Source organism: Carettochelys insculpta, chromosome 3 (genome assembly GCF_033958435.1).
Source record: "Carettochelys insculpta isolate YL-2023 chromosome 3, ASM3395843v1, whole genome shotgun sequence".
Taxonomy (NCBI): Eukaryota; Metazoa; Chordata; order Testudines; family Carettochelyidae; genus Carettochelys; species Carettochelys insculpta.
Genome location: NC_134139.1, coordinates 64,894,765 through 64,918,952, shown reverse-complemented (window position 1 = coordinate 64,918,952; position 24,188 = coordinate 64,894,765). Strand labels below are relative to the sequence as shown.

Below are 24,188 nucleotides of genomic sequence, written 5' to 3'. Positions count from 1 at the left end.
CTCCTGAGCTCCTGAAGGACCTCGTCTACACCCTGCAAAGTCCAGACTCAGGCTAGCTTGCTGATTTGTTTATCGGGAGTAGCAGCCCCTGGCCTCCTCTCTCTGTCCCCTCAAAGTAAACCTTCCAGACCAATAAAGAAGTGTTTAGTGTCCTCTGACTTCGGTGCTGGAGCCTGGTGGCCCTGAGGCTTTTTCCACTCATCACCACCACCACCGCGGAACAGAGTGCAGGATGGATGAATGGGTATTCAAAGCCCTTAACAAGGACAAAGTATATTCTTTCTACCCCTTTTGCCATTGGTGGAATAGAAGCTGCAGCTTGCCAGACACTTTTGGCCAAGATGAGGATGGACTTTATAATTGAGAAGGCAACCCTGAACGGGCCAAGACATTAACCCCACCTCATCCTGCTCAAGCCGGAGCTTACAGCTAAGGGCTTCCTTCCAGAGCAAGGGAGCTGGCGCACGACAGACATGCCCAACACCGCCTTGCCCAGAGAAGAGGATGAAAAGGCCACTGGGGGCCCTCATCTTGCCCATCCTCTATGAAGCACTGGAACGCGTTGCCCACAAAGGTGGTGCAATCTCCATCCCGAGAGGTTTTTAAGTCCTGGCTGGGAAGCCTTAGTGGGGGTCGAGCCTAGCTGAGGCAGGGGGCTGAACTCAGCGACCTCCTCAGGTCCCTTCCAGCTCGGTGACTCTCGGAAGGGCAGGTGCTAGGGTCAAACTGGGGGCTCCCCCCGCAGCACGTGCACGCGGGGCTGGGGGGGGGCGTTCCACTGCGGTGCAGCAGAAAACTCGGGGCCTTTTCCCGCCCCGCCGCGCGGGGAGCGGCTGGCACGGCCGCCGGGCAGCAGGGGGCGCACGAAGCACGCGCTGCACGGGAGCCGGCGCGTCCCCGGGCAGCCCAAGGCCAGGGCGCGGGTGGAGCCGGGTTATAGATGTGGCGCGGCGCGGCCTCCGGCCCGGCCCCTCTGGGTCGCTCCACCCCCAGCAGAGGCGGGGCCCAGGGCGGATTTCGCGCGCTGGCGGGAGTGGGTGGCAGCCATGTCCCGGCAAAGCACCTTGCTCCGCTTCTTCCCCAAGGCCCCGGCCCCAGCGCCAGGCCCCGGCCCAGCCCCGGCCGCAGCGAGGCGGAAGGGCCGCGCCTCCAGCGAGGCGGCCCCGGGGCCCGGCAGCGGTGCTGGCGCGGCGCAGATGGGAGCGTCTGGCGGAGCCAAGGCCCGGGGGGCCGGGAAGGGGCGAGCCGAGGCCGCCCGGGCCGCCAGGTAACCGCGCAGGCGGGGGTGGGGCTGGCGGCGGGCGAAGGAGGGTCGGGTCTGGGCTTGTCGCCGCTCGGGGGGTTCCGGGGGTGCTGCTGCCGGGACGCGAGGCGCCCTGAAGCCTCTCGCCCCTCGGAGCTGCGGCTCGGGCCGCCCACGTGCATTGGCGTTCGGGGGTGGGAGGCCGGAGCGACACGCGCTACAGACACCCCCGGGGAAGATCAGCTTTCCTCCGCGCGGCCCCGGGGGCGGCTTCGCGGGGTGCAGCGTGTCGGCGAAGCGCTTACTGCACAGGAGAGCTGTAGGAGCGGGTTGGTGGCGGGCTCCGCTCTCCTGTGGGCGGAGCTCCGCTTACGCCTGCGGCTAGGCCAGCTGAGCGGATTTTCACAGCTCCGGGCGACGTAATTTCCCCTGCAAAACAAAGCAGCAGAAATGTAGCACGTTAAAGACCGACTAAATGTGTTATGCGGTGTTGAGCTTTCGTGGGGCAAACCCACTTGTTCAGCTCAAGCTGATCACTGAATAAATCGTTTTGTTAGTCTTTTAAGTGCTACATTTCTTCTGCTTTGTTTTGTTGGAGTACAGACTAGCACAGTTACCTCTCTGTGATTTCCACTGTAAGGTTGTAGGGTAGGTCCACCCTGCAGCTATCTACAGATGGAGACCCCAAAATGCTGAATGGCTGCATATGCAGTTTCTCTCTCTCTCTCTCACACACACACACGTGTTCATCCTGTGCACTGAATTAGCTGAAGGTACTGTGGAAATAAGATGTGATTAATTACTGTATTACAGGCTCAGTTGAGACTGCAACTCTAATTCTGGCATTTTCTAACTTTTATATGCTCACTGTTAGTGTTTTTAACGGATTTTTATTTGTAATGATTCTAGTGTTAAACACCATTCTCTGGATTCTTTTAATAATGTGCAAATTTATGGTGGGCTACATGCACTGTTTATCTAATCAGCTGAAGTATGTGTGTCTTTTAATGCAGAAAATCCATTTTCACTGAAACTGGCTTGTTGCTAGTAATTAATCAATATTGGAAACAAACCACTAATGTAAATGGAATAAGCCTCTCTAGGGAGAGTGGGGGAAAGGACTTCATACAGCTTGGAGGTCATTTTTCACAAGGCATAGTGAAAATTATGTTCCAAGAAACAATTCTCTTGAGGCATTTGTAGAGAAACAATTTTTCTCTTATCTTAAGGAAACAATGGTGAATCAGTTAACATTTTAGCTAATCTTTCCAGAATATTGTTGCTTGACTGATGTCTTAATACCTGATAATCAGCATTGCAGTCCGGTTCTTGCTGATTAAAAAATTGGAAAACAGTGGCCTACTTTTCAAAAGATCTGTTTCTATTAGCTGCTGGAGGCTTTTGAGCAGTTGAGTGCTTAGTGAGAACAGAGGTCTGTTAAAAAACCTGGTCTTGATTGTGAGTGCTAATTGTGCTTGGGAATCTGATTTTTCTCCTTATGTAAACTGTTTGGCATTTCTGCATCCCCCCACAATGGATAATCTCTTGTTTTTAGAGAGACATTTTGGAGTGTAAAAACCAGGTTCTATTCAGTAAAAGTGTTTGCATGTAGAATATAAAGTTCTGGTAACTCAGTAAATTGCTGAGACCAACCCAGTCTCTTAGCTTCTAATAAATAGTTTGAGTTAGAAGTGCTGTAACTTTTATGAAAGGGCTGACTTAAAGATTGGGGCCTTTTCATCTGTTAATTAAATAAGTTGTCTCTTTGTGTTTGCAGTGTTTCCTTTGATTATTCGCCTGGTGATTTGGTTTGGGCCAAGATGGAAGGATACCCCTGGTGGCCATGTCTTGTATACAACCACCCAACTGAAGGAACAATAGTCAGAGGGAAAGGAAAATCCTCTCGTGTACATGTACAGTTTTTTGATGACAGCCCAACTAGGGGCTGGGTTAGTGTTAAATACTTGAAGCCATATCAAGGTAAGAGATGTAACTTAAATATCTGAAAACAAAAATGGAAAGATGTAGTTCGGTCTATAGAAATAAACATGGGCTTGGGACTAAGAAACTTCTTCCCAGCACTTGTGCTGAGTTCCTGTGAGGAAAATTGTTTCCCATTGAACAGACGCTAACTGTTCTAAAGGGTTTTAAACAGACACATGCACAAAAAAAGCATTTGTCCTTTTTTTCTTCTTCCACAAATAGAAAATATATATTTTTGTTTGACTTTATTACCCTAAAAGCATCATGAATGTCAAGCCTGGTCTTCCCTATTTTGCTGAGGAACCTTGGAAGAGCTCAACTATTGCCATTTGTCTGAGAATAATATCCAAAACATAGGATTAGATATACATTGGTTAAGTATTTTAACCCTATCGGTTCTAGGGATCTGTAAGATGTTGTTTGGTTTAGCTAGGAACAGCTTTGATTTCTTCTAAATTCATTGTAAAATTACAGAACAGAGATGATTAAATAATAGTGTTGTTTTGAATAATAGAACATACTAACACTTCATCAATAATCAACAAATCCGTATCTTGGTTCTATAAACCTTATGCCAGCAGTAATTTATTCTAACCTATTTTGACATATATCCTGGATGCTGTTATTTGCACACATCTAATTTAGTGGGTTTTACCCATGAAAGCTCATGACCTAATATATTTGTTAGTAAGGTGTCACAGGATTGCTTGTTGTTTTTGAAGTTACCGACAAACATGGCTACCCTTCTGAGATTAAGCTGACTATGTAATTTTGATACACGTCCTTTTTCAATTTGCCAGTTAAGGTTGATATGTGAGGTTACACACTAATGGGCATTTAGTAATTATAAGTCAATGAAACAACTCAGAATTTAGATGGTTGCCTAAGTATTTAAATTAAGAACTGAGAGGTAAAGGTGAATTAGTAGTCGTGCCTTTCCGTTCAGAAACACTCAAATATGTTGCAGCTCCCTAAAGTATACTTACGTTGTACAACTGTTATGAAAGGCCAATTATTTAACATAATTGTTGGCGTGAAATTAATCTGCATTTTCTTTGTGATCTTGATACATCTTCCGCATAGAAAACAAATTCAAGAATTAAATGCAACATTAAATAACATCAGCATTTTTCAGTTTATATGCAGAAAGGTGCAAATATGGTCAATAGCTTTTGAAATAAAAATACAAAAAATTAAGTGTGTCATTCAGAAATTTCCTTTTTTAAGATCTTGAAATATTTGGTTAACTTTAAAGCTATAAGGTGGTGAAGGTAAATAATAGGTACTATATTGGTTTTAAGATTTATCTTAATATAAATACAGTTCTTGGGATCTCTTTGGATAGAATTAGGTAGATAAGCTGCAAATTTTTTTTTGTGGGGTGTAGTTCTGAAAATCTGCTCTTTTGACAGCGGGGGGCCAGATTTTTTTTTACAGTTTGCAATTTCACACAATTTCTTGTGTATTCATGCACTGTTACTTCCTTACATCTGCAGATGATGAGAATTGGCCCCCGAGTCTACACAAATGAATGTGCAAGCAAGATGATTGTGTAAATAAGCTAAAAACTGACCTTCAATGTCAATGCAGAATTTCTGACTGACAATAGCAGGTGACAGATGATTGGAAAATATTTTGTAGATTGTGGGTTCTTCACGGATAAAGATGGTTTCTTAATAGGTATTTGTGAAATACTGGTATAATGGGCCCTTATTATTTGTATTGTAGGAGCAACTTAATTAGAATAATAAAATTAAAAATTTAATTACATGTTCAGAAAAATTTATTTAAAAGCAATGAGCAAATTTAGATTAGTGTTTCCAGGAAAATACACTTGTATTCTGCTTTACTGCTGGCTAAGAGTTTTTATCAGACATGCTGAATTTTGACAATAAAGGCCATCTTTTTTAGCTGTTTTTTATAAAAACATATAAATAAATACATGCACAAGTTGGAAATGCCACAAATAAAGAAATTCAGTGTTTGTTATTTGTGAAAACTGTAAACCGAAACTGAACCCTGTAGAGTTCAGCAAGGCATCAATTATTAAAATGATTTAAATGGATGAATAGGTGAGAACATAACTTGTAAATACTGGGGCTAATAACATACTAAGCTGTAAAGGTATGCCATAATAAATTCTTCTAATTCGGCAGTCCCCAAACTTTTGAGGGTTTCAATATTCCTTACCCCTGTCTGTGTTCCCCCTGCAGCCGGGAGTGGGCTATGGCTTGGGGTGGGCGATTGCAGTTGGATTTGGGAGTGGGGCTGAAGCCAGTGACTGAGCTGGGGACAGGGATGGGAGTGGAGCTGCACCCAAGCTGTGCTGTGGGGCTAGCAGCTGGGACCATATCTGCAAGTAGGTCTGCTCCTGGCCCTGCTTCAGGCAGAGAATAGAGCTGGGGATGGGGCCAGAGCCAGGAGCAGAACAGGGTATGCATTTTACTGGATAGATAAACTAATTCTCTTTGTCATGTCTTTCCCTTACTACTTATGCTGAACAAATAAGTTTACATGTTTAAAATCAGTCTGATGGAATAATCTCAAAAATGCTGGATGATGCCAGTGACTGAACATCATTTATTTAAATGTGGAGAGAACATCTACAGTCGAAGACTGGCCTCATGCTATATGCCCACCTTTGCTTCAGGGTTCTGACAGGTTATTTGCATGTTTTGTAGGTTCGGCAGTTAGGGAAACGCAGAGGGGAGGTATGTTTTACAGTTCAAAGCCTGAAATTAAAAGAGCAATGGAAATGGCAGATGATGCTATGCGGAAAGATAAAAGTAAGCGGCTTGACCTGGCTGTGTGCAATGAACCATCAGAAACTGAAGATGAGGAAGAGATGGAGGTAGCTTTTTCTCTTTCCTGTGATCTCATTACGGAAGTAGTGTTAGCAAATGCAGATTCTTGTTCCCAGTTCTGTGTGTATCATCTTTTCCTTTCTCAAATAACAATCCCTTTTGTTGTCTGAATGAGGACCAATCCAGGAATAATTTGGATTTTTGTAAAAGCTGTTACTAGCCAAAGAATAGCATTCCTGCATATCATTACTGTTAAAGAATCTCATCCAGTGTCTTGTCTCTGGGTTGTGTGCATTCCTCTGAATGCACAAGAAACAGCACAGGGAGCACTTACGGAACAAATTGTCCACGTGGAACATTGGTCTTAATGCAAAAATATAGGACACCCTCACTGACAAACTTCTATCATATGGCAAAGTGGGCGTGTGTCCATACGTGTGTTTCTTGGTCAGTTTATGTCTCGCCCCACGTTCACTGTGGCTTCCTTAACAGACTTGAAGAAAAATCTGACACTGAATGTAAACGAAAGTCAAGGAAAAAAAAAGGCATCTCAGAGGTTTTGTGTTGTTTCAAAGAAATAACCTTGAAAACATGTCCTAATTGTTGGGGTTCACAGGAACAACTTCAGCAGGAGTTTAGAAGACATGGCCCCCTTCTCTTGGAGATGCACTGATTTGTGTAAAACAGGTTTTGGATATGCCTTAAAAAATAAACCAAAGTAAAAACTCTATGTAACTTTCCTAGCTGAATGAATGGTAACACTGTGGTTATGGCAGATCATTGTGGCGAAGAGACAGAAGAAAGTTTGTCTTGAAGGCCTTCCCAGAAGGCCTCTGAGGGTGGCGATTCGGCCACTACTTTGGGTGATGCATTCCAGTGCTTTACTTCCCTCCTGGTTAAATGGTTTTTCTTAACAGCCAACCTGCATTTCCCACTCCGTAACATGAGACCATTGCTCCTTGGTCTGCCAGCTGTTACTATTGAGAACAGCCTCTCTGTCCTCTTTAGAGCCCCCCTTCAGGAAGTTGAAGGCTGCTATCAAATCACCCCACAGTTGTCTCTTCTGTAAACTAAATGAGCCCAAATCCCTCAGCCTCTCCTTGTAGATCATGTGCTTTAGCCCCCTGATCATTTTCATTGCCCTCCACTGGATGCTCTCAAGTGCCCTATCCATACTGGGCAGAAATGGGGTGGAGGGAACGGCAGACCTGGATGCAATATTCCGGATGTGGCCTCACCAATGCCAAGTAGGGGGGAGTAAAACTTCTCTAAAGCTGCTGGAAATGTTCCTCCCTAATGCACCCTAATTTGCCATTAGCCTCCCGAGAGCATATCCAAAACCTGTTTTGTACAAACCAGTGCATCTCCAAGAGAAGGGGGCCACGTCTCCCAAACTGCTGCTGAAGTTGTTCTTGGCCAGAGGGCACACTGTTGACTTACATTCAGCTTCTGATTCACTGTAATGCCCAGGTCCTTTTCTGGTGCACTGCTAGTCCGTTGGTCCCCAGCCTGTAAAAGTGCTTGAGATTCTTCCGTCCCAAGTGTAGGACTCTGCACTTGTCCTTTTTGAACTTCCTAATATTACTTCTGGTCCAATCCTCCAATTTGTCTAGGTCACTCTGGATGCTCTCTCTACCCTCCAAAGTATCCATCTGTCCCTCTAGCTTAGTGTCTTCTGCAAATGTGCAGAGGGTGCAGTCTGTTCCCTCATCAAGGTCTTTAATGAAGATGTTGAATAAAGATAGTTAAACTTACAGGTAACTGGAAAGAATAAATAAAATGGGTTACTTAGGAAATTTGTGGGATCCATGACACTGGAGGCATTTTAAGATAGATGAATGTCAAGGAGGCTGTGTCTACATGGGCACAAATCTTGGAAATAGCCATATTTCAAAGATTACTAATAAGGCACTAAATTGAATAGTCAATGCCTCATTAGCATTAGGAAACTTCAGGCAGCAGTGCTTCGAAAGCCCCATGTTTGAAAGTGCACGGCTTGGCATGGCTACGTGGGGGTCCTTTTCGAAAGGACCCGCCCCTTTCGAAATCCTCTTATCCTGCTCACTGATCGTAACAAAGGGATTTCAAAAGGGGCGGGTCCTTTCGAAAAGGACCCCTGTGTAGCCGCGCCGAGCTGCGCGCTTTCCAAGCGCCGCAGCCGGAAGTGTCCTAATGCTAATGAGGCTCTGAATATTCAATTCAGTGCCTCATTAGTAATCTTTGAAATAGGGCTATTTCCAAGATTTGTGCCCATGTAGACACAGCCAGAGTGTCTTAAGTACACTTACATCCTGCTGTGCCAAGGCAGTATTTACTGCAGCAGAAAGGTGTAATTTCTAGCCTGCCTAAGACACATCTGTGACAGATGGCTAACATTAGCAGTGTTGGACATTGCGAGCCTGACAATGGCATGAGCTAGCTGCCCTGGGAGAAAAGGGAGGGTCAGGTTGGTTTGGAATCTGGTGGCTAGCTCAGGCTGGCCTCAGTGCTGCAACATCTGTACTATTTTTAGCCATACTAACATGCCCCTGTGCTTAGAAATGTCACCTCTTGCTGGCAGAGTGGGCATAACTTTGAGGTCCTTTTCAGCTCTATTTCAGTGATTCTAAAAAGAGGTCTTCAGATTTTGTGTATGGACAGTACTTCATGATCTTTTACATTCTCTTACGATGTGTAATTCAGGCAGCATTAGGAAAGAGAGTCTTAAAATGTAGTGTGAATGAACACTGGCAGGGGAACTGTTGCGCAGGTGGTGTTACTGAAACTACTTCAATTTAAATATTTTTGAAACTGACTTGATTTTAATTTCGTCCAGGTTTCTGGGAAATGGATCTAACCTTCTCAAACGTCTCATAGCTACCAATCAATGTTTGATCTTGTCTAAATTTCTTGATTCATTAAGCTCTGGAATGCTGTCTGGTTTGTTGATTTGGTGAATTTTATCCCCTTAAAACTGCAGTTGGATTGCCCAGCTTCAGTCAGCGCCTGTATGTAGAGAGTTGCTTTGCAGTGGAACTGCTAAAATGAATCTGTGGGTGTGGGGGAGTGTGTGTGTGGGGGTGTGTATGCGGGCGCGCCTCCGTTTTGTCCCTGCTCAGCCCCCTGGCAATTTGAAATGATGGGGGAGGAAACTGGTTCAGATCTTCACTTCTTCAGCACTAGTTTTGTGTAACTGCTAAATGCAGCTGAAAGGGCTGACCAGGTTTATGCTTCTCATCGTGCGTAGTAGCCCAGTTGCTGTGGGTCAGGCATAATTGAGTGGCTTCAGACCAAATAACTTAATTGCAGCCATTGAAAGTTGGTCCAGTCTGATAACCTTTAATAAAGTTAAGCATGTTTAATTTTTTCAGTGGTGTAAGTTTACAAGTTCTGTCTTACATATTTGGAAAGATATGATCATTTGACAATCCTCTATGTATTTATCATTACAATACCTCTGTGGGGTAGGGAAGTGCTGTAACCCTCATCTTACAGGTGCAGAAATAGAGGCACAGAGTGATGGTGACTTGCCCAAGGTCACAAGTCTGTAACAAAGCAGGGAATTGACAAAATGGAGGCACGCACGCACGCATGCACGCACATATCCTTTGTTTCATTTTAGCAGTTCCGCTGCAAGACAACTCTTTCTACATGCAGTCTGCCCGCTGACTGGATCATTGTCCCATTTTTTTAATAGCTATGGAGAAATGAGAAGAATCAGTAACTAGATTTCTAAATCCTTTATAGTCAGACAGGTATTTTGGAGCATAAGCTTTCATGGGCAAAGACCCGCTTCATCAGATGCATGAGTGCAGGGGCATTTCAGAGGAGGATTTAAAGACGGGGTCTCAGTAAAGGGCAGGGCCAGAGCTGACAAGACCTATTCAGTCAGGGTGGATATGGCCCATTATTGCCAGTTAATGTGGAGTAGTGAACGTCACGAGAGAAGAAAAAAGTCAGTTCAGTCAGGGGGGATGTGGCCGATTGTCATATGCTAATATGGAGGTGTGAACATCAAGAGTGGAGAAGCTGCTTTTATAATGGGCCAACCACTCTCAGTCTCTGTTCAATCCTTGGTTGATGGAGTCAAATTTGCAAATGAATTGCAGCTCAAATTTCTTTCCATTTTATTTTTGAAATTTTTTTGTTGTAGGACTGCTACTTTTAAATCTATTACTGAGTGTCCAGGGAGATTGAAGTGTTCTCCTACAGGTTTTTGTATGTTACCGTTCCTGATGACTGATTTATGTCCATTTATTCTTTTACATAGAGGCTGTCCAGTTTGGCCAATGTAAATTTCAGTGGGGGTATTGCTGGCACATGTTGGCATGTTATATTAGTAGATGTGTAGGTGGAAGAGCCCCTGATGGTGTGGTTGATGTTAGGTCCTGTGATGATATCACTGGTGTAGATGTGTGAGCAGAGTTGGCAGCGAGGTTTGTTGCAGGGTTTGGTTCCAGCTTTAGAGTTACTGTGTTGTGGTCTATAGTTGTAAGTGAGAATTTGGTTAAGGAGAGGACAGGCCTGCCTCCCAAGGTCTGTGAGAGTGAAGGATCATTGTCCAGGATGGGTTGCAGATCACTGGTGGGTTGGAGAGGATTTAGGCGGGGGCTTTATGTGATGGCCAGTGATGTTTTCTTTGTTTTCCTTGTTGGGTCTGTCTTGTGGCAGGTGGCTTTTGGGTGTACATCTGATTCTTTCAATCTGCTTCTTCACTTCCTTAGGTGGGTATTGTAGTTTCAGGAAAATTTGGTAAAGGTCTTGTAGATGTTTGTCTCTGTCCGAGGGAGGTGAGCAAATGCGGTTGTTCCTTAGTGCCTGGCTGTATACAATGGATTGTGTAGTGTGCCCTGGATGGAAGCTGGGGGCATGTAGATAAGCATAGTGGTCCGAGGGTTTTCAGTATAGAGTGGTATTTTATGCGACCATCACTTATTTGCATAGTAGTGTCCAGGACTTGGATCTCTTGTGTGGGCTGGTCCAGGCTAAGGTTCATGGTGGGGTGGAAACTGTTGAAATCATGATGGAACTCTTCAAGAGAGTTACCAAAGGATTGCACAAAACTGAGTGCACAAAATGAAATTCATTGTTGATAAATGCTAAGTAATGCACATGGTAGAAAACATTATCCCAGATACACACACAAAATGATGGGATTTAAATTAGCTTAAGAAAGATCTTGGTATCGTCATGGATGTTTCTTTGTGTACACTGGCAGTCAGAAAAGCAAATAGAACCATTAGGACAAGAATAGATAATAGATGTAAATTCCTCTCTCTCTCTTGTGTATGTGTGTACCCCCATCCCCATTATATACCCACATCTTGAACAGTGCGTGTGGTACTGGTTTTCCTATGTCAACAATGAATTGGAAAAATAGAGACTGGCAATACAAATGGTTAATTGTGTGGAACAGCTTCCATATAAGGAAAAAATAGAAAGATTTGGATGGTGCAATTTGGAAATGACATGACAGTGGGGGGTGGGGGATGAGAGAGAGCTATAAAATTGTAAATGGTACGGAGAAAGTGAGTACAGAAGTGTTATTTAGCCCTTTTCATAACAGACACAGCAAAAGGCACCCAATGCACGAAAGTCAGCAAGTTCAAAACAAACAAAAGGAAGTATTGCACACCGTGCGCAACCACCCCGTTGAACTTCGTGAGAGGGGATGTTGTGAAGGCCAATGTGTAAATGGGTTAAAAAGAATTAAGTAAGTTCATGCTGGATAGATCCATCAATGGCTATTAGCCAAGATGGTCAGATAGGCAACCTTATGCTGGGGGTGTCCGTAAGCCTCTGACTGTCAAATGCTAGCACTGGACAACTGATCATATCATTTGATGATTGCCCTCTTCTGTTTTATCCTTTATAGCTGGTTAAGCAATTTGTCTTTTGCTTTCCAACAGGTTAGTGAAAGTGCTTCGGCTAACAGTGAAGATTATGATAGTGAGGAGGAGGAGAGGAAAACAAAGCTGCTGGCGAGCCGGTGGAGAAGTGGTGTGAAAGCCAAAAAACAAAGAGTGTTGGACTCTGGCAGTGAAAATGATGGTTCAGATGAAGAGTTTAAGCCAGATGCTAAAGATGAAGCAAGCAGCGATGAAGCAAGCAGTGGTGTGGGGGAAGGTGAATCTGCAAGCTCTGAGTCAGACACAGAGGTGGATGCAGACAGTCCTGTGAAAGTCCCTTCTAAACGAAAGAGAGAAGCAGACAGCAAATTTGTTAAAAGGGATAGCTTGGAAAACAACCTTCCTGAAATACCCAAAAAAGCGGTAACTGTTTCTTTAGAAATCAAGTCCAAGCTTACCTCTTTTGCCGCACCTGACAACTTTGAATCTCAGCCAAATGTTAGCAGTGGAGGAATTAGCAGTTCTACTGTATGGGAACATGATAAACTTGAATGGCTTCAGGAGGGGAAAAAGAGAGATGCATGTAGAAGGCTACAAACTGATCCTCGTTATGACCCGTGTACCCTTCATGTGCCAGAGGACTACCTTAACAAGTGTACTCCAGGAATGCGAAAGTGGTGGCAGCTAAAGTCTCAAAACTTTGATGCTGTAATCTTCTACAAAGTTGGGAAGTTCTATGAGTTGTATCATATGGATGCAGTGACTGGTGTAAATGAGTTGGGACTGATATTTATGAAAGGTATTTGGGCCCATTCTGGTTTTCCAGAAATTGCATTTGGCAGATTCTCTGATGTTCTAGTACAGAAAGGGTACAAAGTAGTCCGAGTTGAGCAGACAGAGACACCTGAGATGATGGAAGCACGTTGCAGATCCCTGGCCCACCCAACAAAGTTTGACAGGGTTGTACGTAGAGAAGTATGCAGGATAATTACCAAAGGGACACAAACATATGGTGTTCTGGATGGTGACCCTTCTGAAAACGTTAACAAATACCTTCTCTGTGTAAAAGAAAAAGCCGACGACGACTCTGGGCACCACCGTGTATACGGTGTCTGTTTTGTTGATACATCAGTGGGAAAATTTTTTGTGGGACAGTTCCCAGATGACCGTCACTGTTCAAGGTTTAGAACTTTGGTTGCACATTACACTCCCGTACAGATCCTGTTTGAGAAGGGAAATCTGTCTCCAGACACACACAAGATATTAAAAGGCTCACTCTCTTCTTCCATGCAAGAAGCCTTGATCTCTGGCTCCCAGTTCTGGAATGCATCTAAAACATTGAAAGCACTAATTGAGGAGGGATACTTTGAAGATAAGCAAAATGTTGATAATGGGTTTATTTTGCCTCCTGTGATCAAATCCATGACATCAGAAAGTGACTCTCTCGGTCTTACTCCTGCTGAAAACTATGAGTTAGCTCTGTCAGCTCTTGGTGCATGCGTCTTTTACCTCAGGAAATGTCTTATTGACCAGGAGTTGTTGTCTCAGGCAAACTTTGAGGAATATGTTCCTGTGGACATTGATGTTGCAAAAGCTAAGGGATTAAGCAGTTTCTTTGCTAAAACTAATCAGCGGATGGTGTTGGATGGGGTGACACTAATGAACTTGGAAATCTTGCAGAATGGGACTACTGGTACTGCAGAAGGCACATTACTGGAAAGGATTGACACTTGTTGTACCCCTTTTGGAAAGCGACTCCTGAAACAGTGGATATGTGCACCCCTCTGTAATCCCCACTCTATCAATGATCGTTTGGATGCAATTGAAGATCTTCTGGCAGTTCCTGATAAAATGTTTGAAGTTTGTGAATGTCTGAAGAAACTTCCAGACCTTGAAAGGCTCTTGAGCAAAATTCACAGTATTGGATCACCACTTAAAAGTGAGACTCATCCAGATAGCAGGGCTGTCTTTTACGAAGAAACCAAATACAGCAAAAAGAAGATCACTGACTTCTTGTCTGCATTAGAAGGGTTTAAAATAATGCTTGAGACAATAGAGATTATGGAAGATGTTGCTGCTGATTTCAGATCTAAAATACTTAAGCAGATAGTCAGCCTCAAGTCTAAAAATCCAGAGGGCTGTTTCCCTGACCTAAGTGCAGAGCTTAAAAGATGGGATACTGCTTTTGATCATAATGAGGCTCGAAAGACAGGAGTAATTACGCCAAAGGCTGGGTTTGATCCAGATTATGATAAGGCACTAAAGGATATTACAGACATTGAAGACAATCTTCGGGAGTATTTGGATAAACAGCGCAAACGACTTGGGCTCAAATCCATGCTGTATTGGGGAGCTGGCAAAAACCGCTACCAAATGGAAATCCCAGAAAATGCAATATCACATAACTTGCCTGAAGAATATGATCTGAAGTCCACCAGAAAGGGTTATAAACGTTATTGGACCAAAGAGATAGAGAAGATGCTGGCGGAGATGGTCAACGCAGAAGAACGGAGAGATGCAGCACTGAAAGACTGTATGAGGACATTGTTCTACAATTTCGATAAAAATAGCAAAGACTGGCAGGCAGCGGTAAAATGCTTTGCTGTATTAGGTAAGCTTTGTTTTAATGGCTTGTTAAGCTAACACTTTAAAATTTTGAAATTTATTAGAATAATGTAACTGAAAAATGAGTGGTGAGTACCTCTTTGCCATGAAGGAATTCATTACTATGGAAGCCAGTTTTCGCCCTTGTTTTCTGTCAGAAACCAGGGGAAAGCTAGTTGAAGGTGTACTAAATAAAAATATGTATTGTTTGTGTATGTGAGTTTGTGCAGAAGGCAAGATATCAAAGGCTTATATGTGATGTGCAATAGAGGAGATTACTTCTGATCAGCCTCCAGTAAAAATCAGTTGGGTGGGAAGTTCAGAATCTTCACCTGTTTTCTGAAGTGGAATTAGATATGCAAGGGTAAACCCCTCAGAAGGGGGATCACATTCTTTTAAACACTCCTCCCAGCCGGTCTGTGCACAGTGAGAAAAACGGGAATGGGGGATATTCACAATTAACTGGAATTTTTCTAACTTTTGTAGATGTCTTGATATGCCTTGCTAACTATAGTAAGGAGGGTGATGGACCATTCTGCCGGCCTGTATTTCTACTGCCAGAAGCAAATATTCCACCTTTCTTGGAGCTTAAAGTTTCACGCCATCCGTGCATTACAAAAACGTTTTTTGGAGATGATTTTATTCCGAATGATATTGTGATAGGTTCCAAGAATGAAGATGAAGACAGCAATAATGAAGCGTGCTGTGTTTTAGTAACTGGCCCAAACATGGGTGGCAAATCTACGCTAATGAGACAGGTGAGTATGAAATACGGTTACGTAAAACATTTTTTGTTCTAGAGCACTATAGGACATTATTTCAAGGAAGTATTAAATGCAACATTGAAACCTCCAGGTTGGAGTCTCGTCACAGTTTGATAACACACAGCAACATATCAGCAGTTCGGGCTGCAAAGTGGAAAAATAGTCTGTGGTTGAAAATGTAAGAAACACTTGCATAAGAAGGATGTAACCTACCATTAAGAATTTAGCCAGCAAAATGAGACTAATACTTACCTTCATAGGAAGGATGGCAGACTCAGGGTTCACTATATTGGATAGAGGGTACTTAGAATCCTAGGCCTGGAAGGGACTGCAGGTGGTCGTCGAGTCCAGCCCCCTGCCCAAAGTAGGATCAGCCTTGACAAAATCATCCCAGCCGGAACTTAAAAACCCCTAGGGATGGAGATTCCACCACCTCTTTTAGGTAGTGCGTTCCAGTGCTTCACCACCCACCTGCCTTGTCCTGCCATCCGTCACTACAGAGAACAGCCTCTCTCCATCCTCGTTAGAGCCCCTCTTCAGGAAGCTGAAGGCTGCTATCAAATCACCCCTCACTCTTCTCCTGCAAATTAAATATGGCCAGATCCCTCAGACTCTTCTTGTAGGTCATGTGCACCACCCCCCTAATCGTTTTCGTTGCCCTCTGCTGGACCCTCTCCAGTGCATCCACATTCTGTTCTAGGGGGTGCCCAGAACTGGACAGAATACTCTAGATGTGTCTTCACCAGGGCTGAATAAATGGGAATAATAACTTCTTTGGATCTGCTGGAAATGCTCCTCCTAATGCATCCCAATATGCCATTAGCCTTCTTGGCTACAAGGGCACACTATTGACTCACATCCAGCCCCTCATCCACTGTAATCCCCAGGTCCTTTTCTGGTGCACTGCTACTTAGCCAGTTTGTCCCCAGGCCATAACAATGCTTGGGAGTTTTTCTGTTCCATGTGCAGGGCTCTGCACTTGTTTTTGTTGAATGTCATCAGATTTCTTTTGGCCCAGTTCTCCTTCAGTTTATCTAGGACTGTTGTCTGCAACGTTTTCATTGGGGCCACGTGGTAATTTTTTACATGTTCTGGGGGCCAAACACAAAATAGCCTCAGACCTGCCCACTGTCCCCAGGCTTAACCCCTTCACAGCCCCAAACTACTGCACCCTCTCTCCCACCTCCAGGCTTAAACCCCTCACAGCCCCAAACCTAGGATTAACTTACCTCACATAGGAGCTCCAGGTGCTGTCACTCCTGCTGCACCTTCGCCAGCCCACTGTCTCCTCCTCCTCATAGAAACTAATCGGATTGGTCAGGCATGATTTGTCCTTGGTGAATCCATTCCTGATCACTTCCCCCTCTTCCAAGTGCTTCGAAATGATTGTGAGGATCCCCTCCGTGACTTTTCCGAGGACTGAGTTAAGGCTGACCAGTCAATAGTTCACTGGATTGTGCTTCTCATAACACGTTGCTTCTGTTGGCATTGATGTTGATTCAATGCTAACTTTGGAGTTAGGCAGAGGAAGGCGTACTGAATTGCCAGTACCAGTTCCTGCAGTCTTGTGTGTTCTGAGATCTCTGTCAGATTATGTAGGTGTAGATTTTCTTTAACTTGAGATCTGATACTCATGTAGTTATAGCTAGTACCTAATGTAGCACCTTTGGGCCAAGCAGAGGCAGAAGATGTAGTTTGGTTCTTATTGTGGAACTAAATCACTGAGTGAAGTGTGTTGGAAGAGGAAAGTTGGACAATAGTTTTTGTGTTTTTTCTTTCTCCCCTGCAGGCTGGCCTCTTGGTAGTATTGGCTCAGTTAGGATGCTATGTACCTGCTGAAACTTGCAGACTTACTCCTATTGACAGAGTATTTACACGACTAGGTGCCTCAGACAGAATTATGTCAGGTGAGTTCCTAACGTTTGTGCAAATACAGAACAAAGTGGTAAAAATACTTGAGTAGATTTTAAATGATTCACTTATTGGTTCTCTAGACACTTGGGGTCAATTCTGCTCTCTTACTACTGGATCAAGTCTGAGGCCTGAAGCTGTGCATGACATCCTGCATTAAAGGGAGTAGCCAGCTGTCATGTTTCACTTGGCTCCTGGTGGAGAGTGAACCCTGAGGTATGGCTTTTAGGGCAGAAACAGGACCCTGTGCATGGATAGTCTACATGCTTATTCATTATGTCTGATGAGACACCAGGATTACTCTTGATTACCCTGGAACTGGAGTCCCATGTTGGGAGGTAAATTTTGAGTTATATTTCTGAAAAACAGCTGATGCCAGGTCCCCTTAGAATAACCTTTTCCAGTTACTTGGGAACAGAGAAAGTTGCTTGCTTCATAGACTTCATTTGCTTCCTAACACAAGCCACTCTGTTTTGGATACGTAAGGCTGTGGTCCAGGTTCTTGATGTCAAAATGCCTCCCTTTGTCTCAGAGCACAACTTACTCAGAGAATGGTGAAAAGTAGAGTTCACAGATTTCTTGGCTGTCTGTCTGGGGGTGGGGGAAGGGAAGCTGGGGTGGAAAAGGTTGATTGCTCAGCAGCAATTTAAAGGGTGGCTCGGTTGGAGGGCACAGGTGCAAGTGTCAGGCTTGGTCTAGACTGCAGGCTTTGGTCAGGAGACCTCCAGTCACCCAACAGAAGTCTCCGCATCCAAACAACAGTTTTGCTTTTCTGAAACCGCTCCTGAGATGCAGAGCTGCTTGATTTCGGTCTACTCTCTTGTTCTTTGTCCTCCACTGTCTCCCCATTCCACCCCCCGCTGCCCCGCAGACTCAATTGCTGCTGTTGCTGAGTAAGCATGGCACATCACTTCCGCGTTGGGGGGGGATGTACTAATTGCAGAGATGAAAAGTGGGGCCTGACCTAAAAAATTTGCTCACCCCTGCAATGGGTGAGCAAAAGGAGTCATCTGCAGCTCCGGATGCTGCTGCCGCTGACTCCTCTGTGGCTTTCTGCCCTGCTGCCACTGAAATAGAAGAACTGAATTTATTGGTTGGCAGGGAAGCAGAAGGGGGCCAGCTGTTAATATTGGCTCATTTGGAATGGAATTTAGTTCCATTACTTTATTGGTGGCAGGGCAGGGAGCCACAGAGGACCCCTCACTCAACCACCTTACCTAAGCGGCAACACCCGTCTGGTTGCTGTGGCATGGCTCACCCCTGCCAGTGAAACACTGCCATGCCAGCCTTCCTTCTGTTGGGTGCATGTGACTGCCTGGCACAGGCTCCTCGGCCAGCACCATGGATGGGTTAGTCCTGGGAATGGGGGGCAAGTTTGCAGGAGGGAGGCTAAAGCTTGGAGATGGGTGGGGGTTTGGGGGCTGAGGGGGGGTAGAGCCTGGAAATGGGGTTCCACAAAATTCTTTAGAGGTTTAAAGGGTTCTGTAGCCAAATAAAATTGGGAAGCACTGCACAGAGGTTTGTGAAGAGTTGCTTTGTTGAGCTTTGATTTCATTGCAGTCAGCTACTGCTACTTGGAATTGAGGTTCAGGCATCAAACCATTTAAAACTGCTGCTAGTGCTTTGAATGGGAGCTACTTGCTTGGTCTGCTAGTAAAGTCACTCGACCATGGGGTAAAGAAACTGCTCAAGCTATTAGTATGTGGTGGGAAGTGCCTGGAGAAAAAAGTTTGCTTATTCATGGCTTTAAAAACAGGCTTTACCATCCATGCTCTGAGCAGCATGGGGTAGTTCAGCTCTAGGTATGCCCAGCCAAGCCCCTTCTGAGATAAGGCTGGGATGTGGGGAAGGAATCTTTCACATGGGAAGACCTGAAGGAGCACAAAATCACTCTACCTGCATATTCTGGACAATGTTGGCGTCTGGCTGCACCAGGGGTTATTTTGGTTGTATGAGGAATTCCTGCTCTAGTAATCTGTTGTTTTTTGTAGTGTAGCTGTTCTGTTGTGTGTATAATCTTTCACGATTACTTGGTCCTAATCCAAAAATTTTTCATTTTAGAGCCTCATGTGCTACTAGTGTAGATACTCAAAAGCCAAGCAATTGAATTTAATAATGGATTGTGGAGGTGGTAACACAAAGTGGGAAGGATCCCATTTAGAGACAACCTAGGAAACTGGGGTTTTGAATTTAAAATACAATCAGGGATGTTTTCCTCTATAATCCATGTACAGTTTTATTAAGGGTCTACAAGAAAGTATTATTTGGACCCTACTGCATGCACAATTTCATTTCTGAGTTTGCTGTATTTTTAGAAGAGAAGCTGCCTCTGGAGACTGATTTAATCTCTCATTTCCAATGCTGATAGTCACAATTTGAGAGTATCTGCTTTATCGTATTCAGGTATTGAGTGCAAATGTTAATATATTTGCATTTCATTGGTAAGTGGATGACTATTTTTGTATAAATTTATTGGGCAAGTAAAAATGTGTAAAAATGTCATGGTATTGAATATACCATCTTGAGCTGGATTTTTAGCTTTACAATGTTCCATTTTATTTAATGAAAATTTTTTTGCAAAAATGTCCTTTAATTTCTATAAAGACAGTCTAGAGAAATCATGGCATTTTACACAGGCCCTGCCTTAATCTTAGAATACCACATACACATAGAATACATACATACAGTAGCATAGTCAGCGAAGCAATATTGAGTACTGGCTTTGGAAATGTGACTGTCAACATTTAAGCATTTCATTATAAGGTGAGAAAGCAGCTTCATGGTAATCAGTGGAAGGAGAATTTATAGAAGGCCCAAAGAGTTACTTGAAAGAGCTGATGGGTAAATTAAATGTATCCATGGGATTGTACCCTGGCAGGGGAAATAAACTTCACATATGGGGGTTAATCTGAGAATTTACAAGTAACTATTGCAAAGTCTGCTGTCTTGCATGTATGGAGCTTTTTGTCAGTTTGGAATTCTCACCAGGTGAGTCCCATTGGGGGAGAAAGGGCCTTGCAGTTTGCAATATGTAAAGGTCTGAAGTCTTTCTTCTGCTTGGATTCTGTTTTTAGAAATAGCTTTTAGATTTCTGCTAACTTTTTCTTTCCTTATTGAAGAATCCCTGCATTTGAATTTATTGAAATCTGTAACCAGGACTTTCTCTTCCTAAAATGCTAATAAAGGGAGTTAAGTATTAACATTTAATCATTTGTTCAACTGTCATTGGTTCCTGTCGCCATTTCATTAATTCACCAGTTATTCTTTTTACCAGAAAGAGGACTTCAGGTTCTTTCCTGATGGCTTTTTTACAGAGAGTAGTATACACACAAGGTTGCTTTTTCATATTGCCAGTTTTCGCTCGGCTATGCTTCTTCCCCTAGCTGATAGTTTGAATGTATTTTCTAAGCTCAGTTTTCCCAGTGAGATGCTGACGCTATCTCTGGTCACAGACTAAACTGGAATCTTCCAGCAAGCTAGTATGTTGTACATGTCTGCCTTTGCAAAATCTTTATATGCTTTGAATGAAGCTTTGTTTTTGTTCTTTTTAGGGGAGAGTACCTTTTTTGTTGAGCTGAGTGAGACTTCCAGCATACTCCAGCATGCAACAGAGCATTCCCTTGTGCTTGTGGATGAACTAGGTATTCAGACTCTTATTAAGTATAGGGAATAAACAGGGAAAACTGGAAGTATTAGTATATAAGCTAAATTGTAATTTGACATTAGATTGTGTGGATAAAGTGTGTCTGGAATATTGGTATGGGGGGTATAGCCTATTCAGGAGTCCAGACAGGGGAAAAGGGGTGTTGTATTATTCATCAAAAATATATCATGCATTTTGTGATCGAGAAGGTGAGAGGCAGACCAGTTGAAAGCCTGACTGGTGGGGGAGGAAAAAAATGCCATGATAGAGGTGTTCTGTAGACCACCACATCAAGATGAGGAGGAAGAGCCATTTCTACAAAACACAAGACCTGGTATTAATGGGTGCACATGCTAGCTAGCAAGTTCTTGGAATACAGTGAGGACATTTTGTTTCAGAAAATGGAGGACATAACCAGGAGTTGGGAGGAAGACAGCCTTGTTAGACTTCATTCTGACTGAGAGGAATTGGCTGCAAATCGGAAGATGGAAGGCAATTTGGATGAAAATGATACTGAAATAAGTTTGTGGTCCTAAGAAAAGGGAGGAGGAAGCAACAGACTAAGGACAATGGACTTCAAATTATCAGACTAATTCAGAAAACTGGTTGGAAATGGGCCAGGGAAGAAAATTTAAGAGCTAAACGAGTTCAGGAGGGTGGGCGAGTCCTTACAGACTATTAAATGCACAACTGCCCACTACCCAGATGTGAAAGAAACAGGAAGGGATCTGAAAATGAAAGAGGAATCTTACAAAAATGGAAACAAATTGCTAAGAAGGAAAAAACATCAGATGTTCAACTGCAAAATGCAGAGTAACTGATTAAGTGGCAGTGCAGCTGAAAAGGACTTTGGGGTTATAGTGGATCACAAGTGAGTCAAAAGTGGAATATTATGAGGAAAAAAGGCTACTATTTTGGAGCTCAAAAGGAGTGTTCATTGTAAGCTATGTACTCCATACTGGTGAGGCTTCTGTTTGAGACCTGGAGAGAAAATAAAAATGCCAGGTTCAGAAAACTAGGCCTGCGAGGAAAGGTTAGGAAACTTCAACTTCTTAGACTGAGAAATGAGGTATGAGGGGTCTGATAAGTCTTCAGGTATGTTAAGTGAACAGTGATCTTGTTCTCCATGTCTTCTGAAGATAGGACAAGTAGTCATGAATTTACTTTGCAGCAAGAGATTCAGAAAAATCTTTTGAAATATCTGGCCTAAGTAGTGAGTTCTAGAATCCCTGTCGTTTGGATAAGAACAAACACCTATCAGGAATGAAAACAAAAAGCAGTCAAGTAGCTCTTTAAAGTCTAGCAAAATGGTTTAAAGTGCTACTTGACTGCTTTTTGTTTTGATAGTGTATAGACTAGCATGGCTCCCTCTCTGTTACTATCAGGAATCGGGTAGATGACCTCTTTCACAGCTTTACATTTCTATGACTTTGTTATAGATAAGGAAATCCAATCTAAGATTAAAGGCTAGGTTATAATGTACATTTGACAGTAGCAGTTTGAATGTTTCATATGGGTTAGCTGCAATGCTGCTGTGGTTTAGTCTTTTAAATATTAACAGTGTATGTCCCCTGAAAAAGGACGACTTTCCAGTGGGAGGTACTGCAGGACAGTGTCTTAACTTTGCTACTGGCACTTGACTTCTGTCAGAGAAGGAGTTCGGGAATGGGAGAGGGGACTGCCCATCCAAGGCAGCTGCTGCCTTAGATTGCCCATGCCACTAGTGATTTTGTAATCCCCCTTATATAAGATGCATCTTTCCTATTGCTGCATGAAGTACCCATGCAAACAAATATTTGACATCTTGAGTAGTTAGCATAATTGCAGATGCCTTCCCTCTACTCATAATTTGCGCTTCAAATTCACATCCTACTGTTAGTATGAATTAGCTCATCAGCCCCTGTAAATTTTTATTCTGCATTTAGTATTCCTAGGGGGAGAGACTGCATCTGTACTACTGCACTGCAGGTGGTGATGCTCTAAGCCCATAGGTTCACTTATCAATTCAACTGTCTCTGGGAGAGGTTGGAGAAACTTTACACAGACAGTTAGGTCAGTATCATTTACATCACTCAGTTGTGGATAATTCACACCCTGAACAATGTAAATTATACAAAAATAACCCATACTGTAGAGGATCTTCATGTAGGATAGCTGTAGTGCAGAACAACTCTTGTGGAATTTATAGCACTAACTTTCCTGTGTAGACAGGGTGTTGGTAATTTATTGGGCTCTACTTTCAATTACATGTAAAATAATTTAAATCTAAATTAAGTTCTCTTTAAATGATGTGTTCAACTCATTTTACTTGGTCTTTTCTACCTCTTTGGATATCTGAAGGTTTTTCTTCTCTTGCAGGTAGAGGCACAGCTACTTTTGATGGTACAGCTATAGCAAGTGCCGTTGTTAGAGAACTTGCAGAAAATATAAAGTGTCGCACGCTGTTTTCAACACACTATTATTCGTTAGTAGAGGACTATTCACACAGTGCTGCTGTGCAACTTGGCCATATGGTATGTACAAATGGTTTAAGGAAAAGTGGGGATTTTATTGGTAGGCCACGTTCCTCAATTTTCCACTAGCCCTGAAAAAGGGGTTCCTGAAAGAAGGAAATGTTTTGTACACTAAAACAAACTACTCATTTTTTTTAGGCCTGTATGGTTGAAAATGAGAATGAAGATCCAAGTCAGGAAACTATTACATTCCTTTATAAATTCATTAGAGGAGCTTGTCCTAAAAGCTATGGCTTCAATGCAGCAAGGCTTGCTAATATTCCTGAGGAAGTTATCCAGAAAGGCCATAGAATTGCACGAGATTTTGAGAAAGTTACACTCTCACTGAGGCTGTTTAGGTAAGTTATTTCCTGAATTTATTAAAAATACTCTGATCTTGTGCCACTGAGAGAGGTAACAGGTTTTAAAGTGGCTATGTTAAAACAGAGACCTTTTCTCAGTATTATTGTGCTAAGGGTTCACCTATGTTATTTTCAGAAGCATCCCTTGGCACTTACGAAGCACTACATGAGACTTCAGGAACTAACATCCTATGGCTAGGCTTTAAAAATTCATATAATACCGCTCCTTCAAAAAAGTAATGAAATTAAGTGGTGAGACTGAGGGCAAAGAGGGTGAAGTCCCTTAGTTTGAGACAAACTTCCAATCCTTCAGTAATGAAGACTGATTTACCTAAAAAAACACAAGTGAAGAACTTGCTAGACTTTTCAAATACATATGTTTAGCAATGTCAACTAATTTTTTTTCCTCCTCATTTAGGCACCTTTGGCTGGTGGCAGAGAATGCAGCAGGAGATAAAGCGGTTCGTAAACTGATGACTATGTTGAATAATCTCTAAGATATGTTAACAAGTGGTTCTCTCACAAAGGTGGTTTGCAGACAACATTATGATCTA

At 43.2% G+C, this 24,188-nt stretch overlaps 1 protein-coding gene across 1 annotated transcript; it reads left to right on the top strand.

The window, feature by feature from the left end:
- Nucleotides 1-1,046: 1,046 nt before the first annotated feature.
- MSH6 (mutS homolog 6) lies at nt 1,047-24,186 on the top strand. Its single transcript, XM_074990018.1, has 10 exons — nt 1,047-1,267; nt 3,021-3,223; nt 5,908-6,077; nt 11,919-14,469; nt 14,949-15,220; nt 17,016-17,133; nt 20,689-20,778; nt 23,139-23,293; nt 23,432-23,631; nt 24,053-24,186. The coding sequence occupies exons 1-10, from the start codon at nt 1,047-1,049 to the stop codon at nt 24,129-24,131; spliced, it is 4,059 nt and encodes a 1,352-aa protein (XP_074846119.1). The 3' UTR covers nt 24,132-24,186.
- The last annotated feature ends 2 nt before the right edge of the window (nt 24,187-24,188 follow it).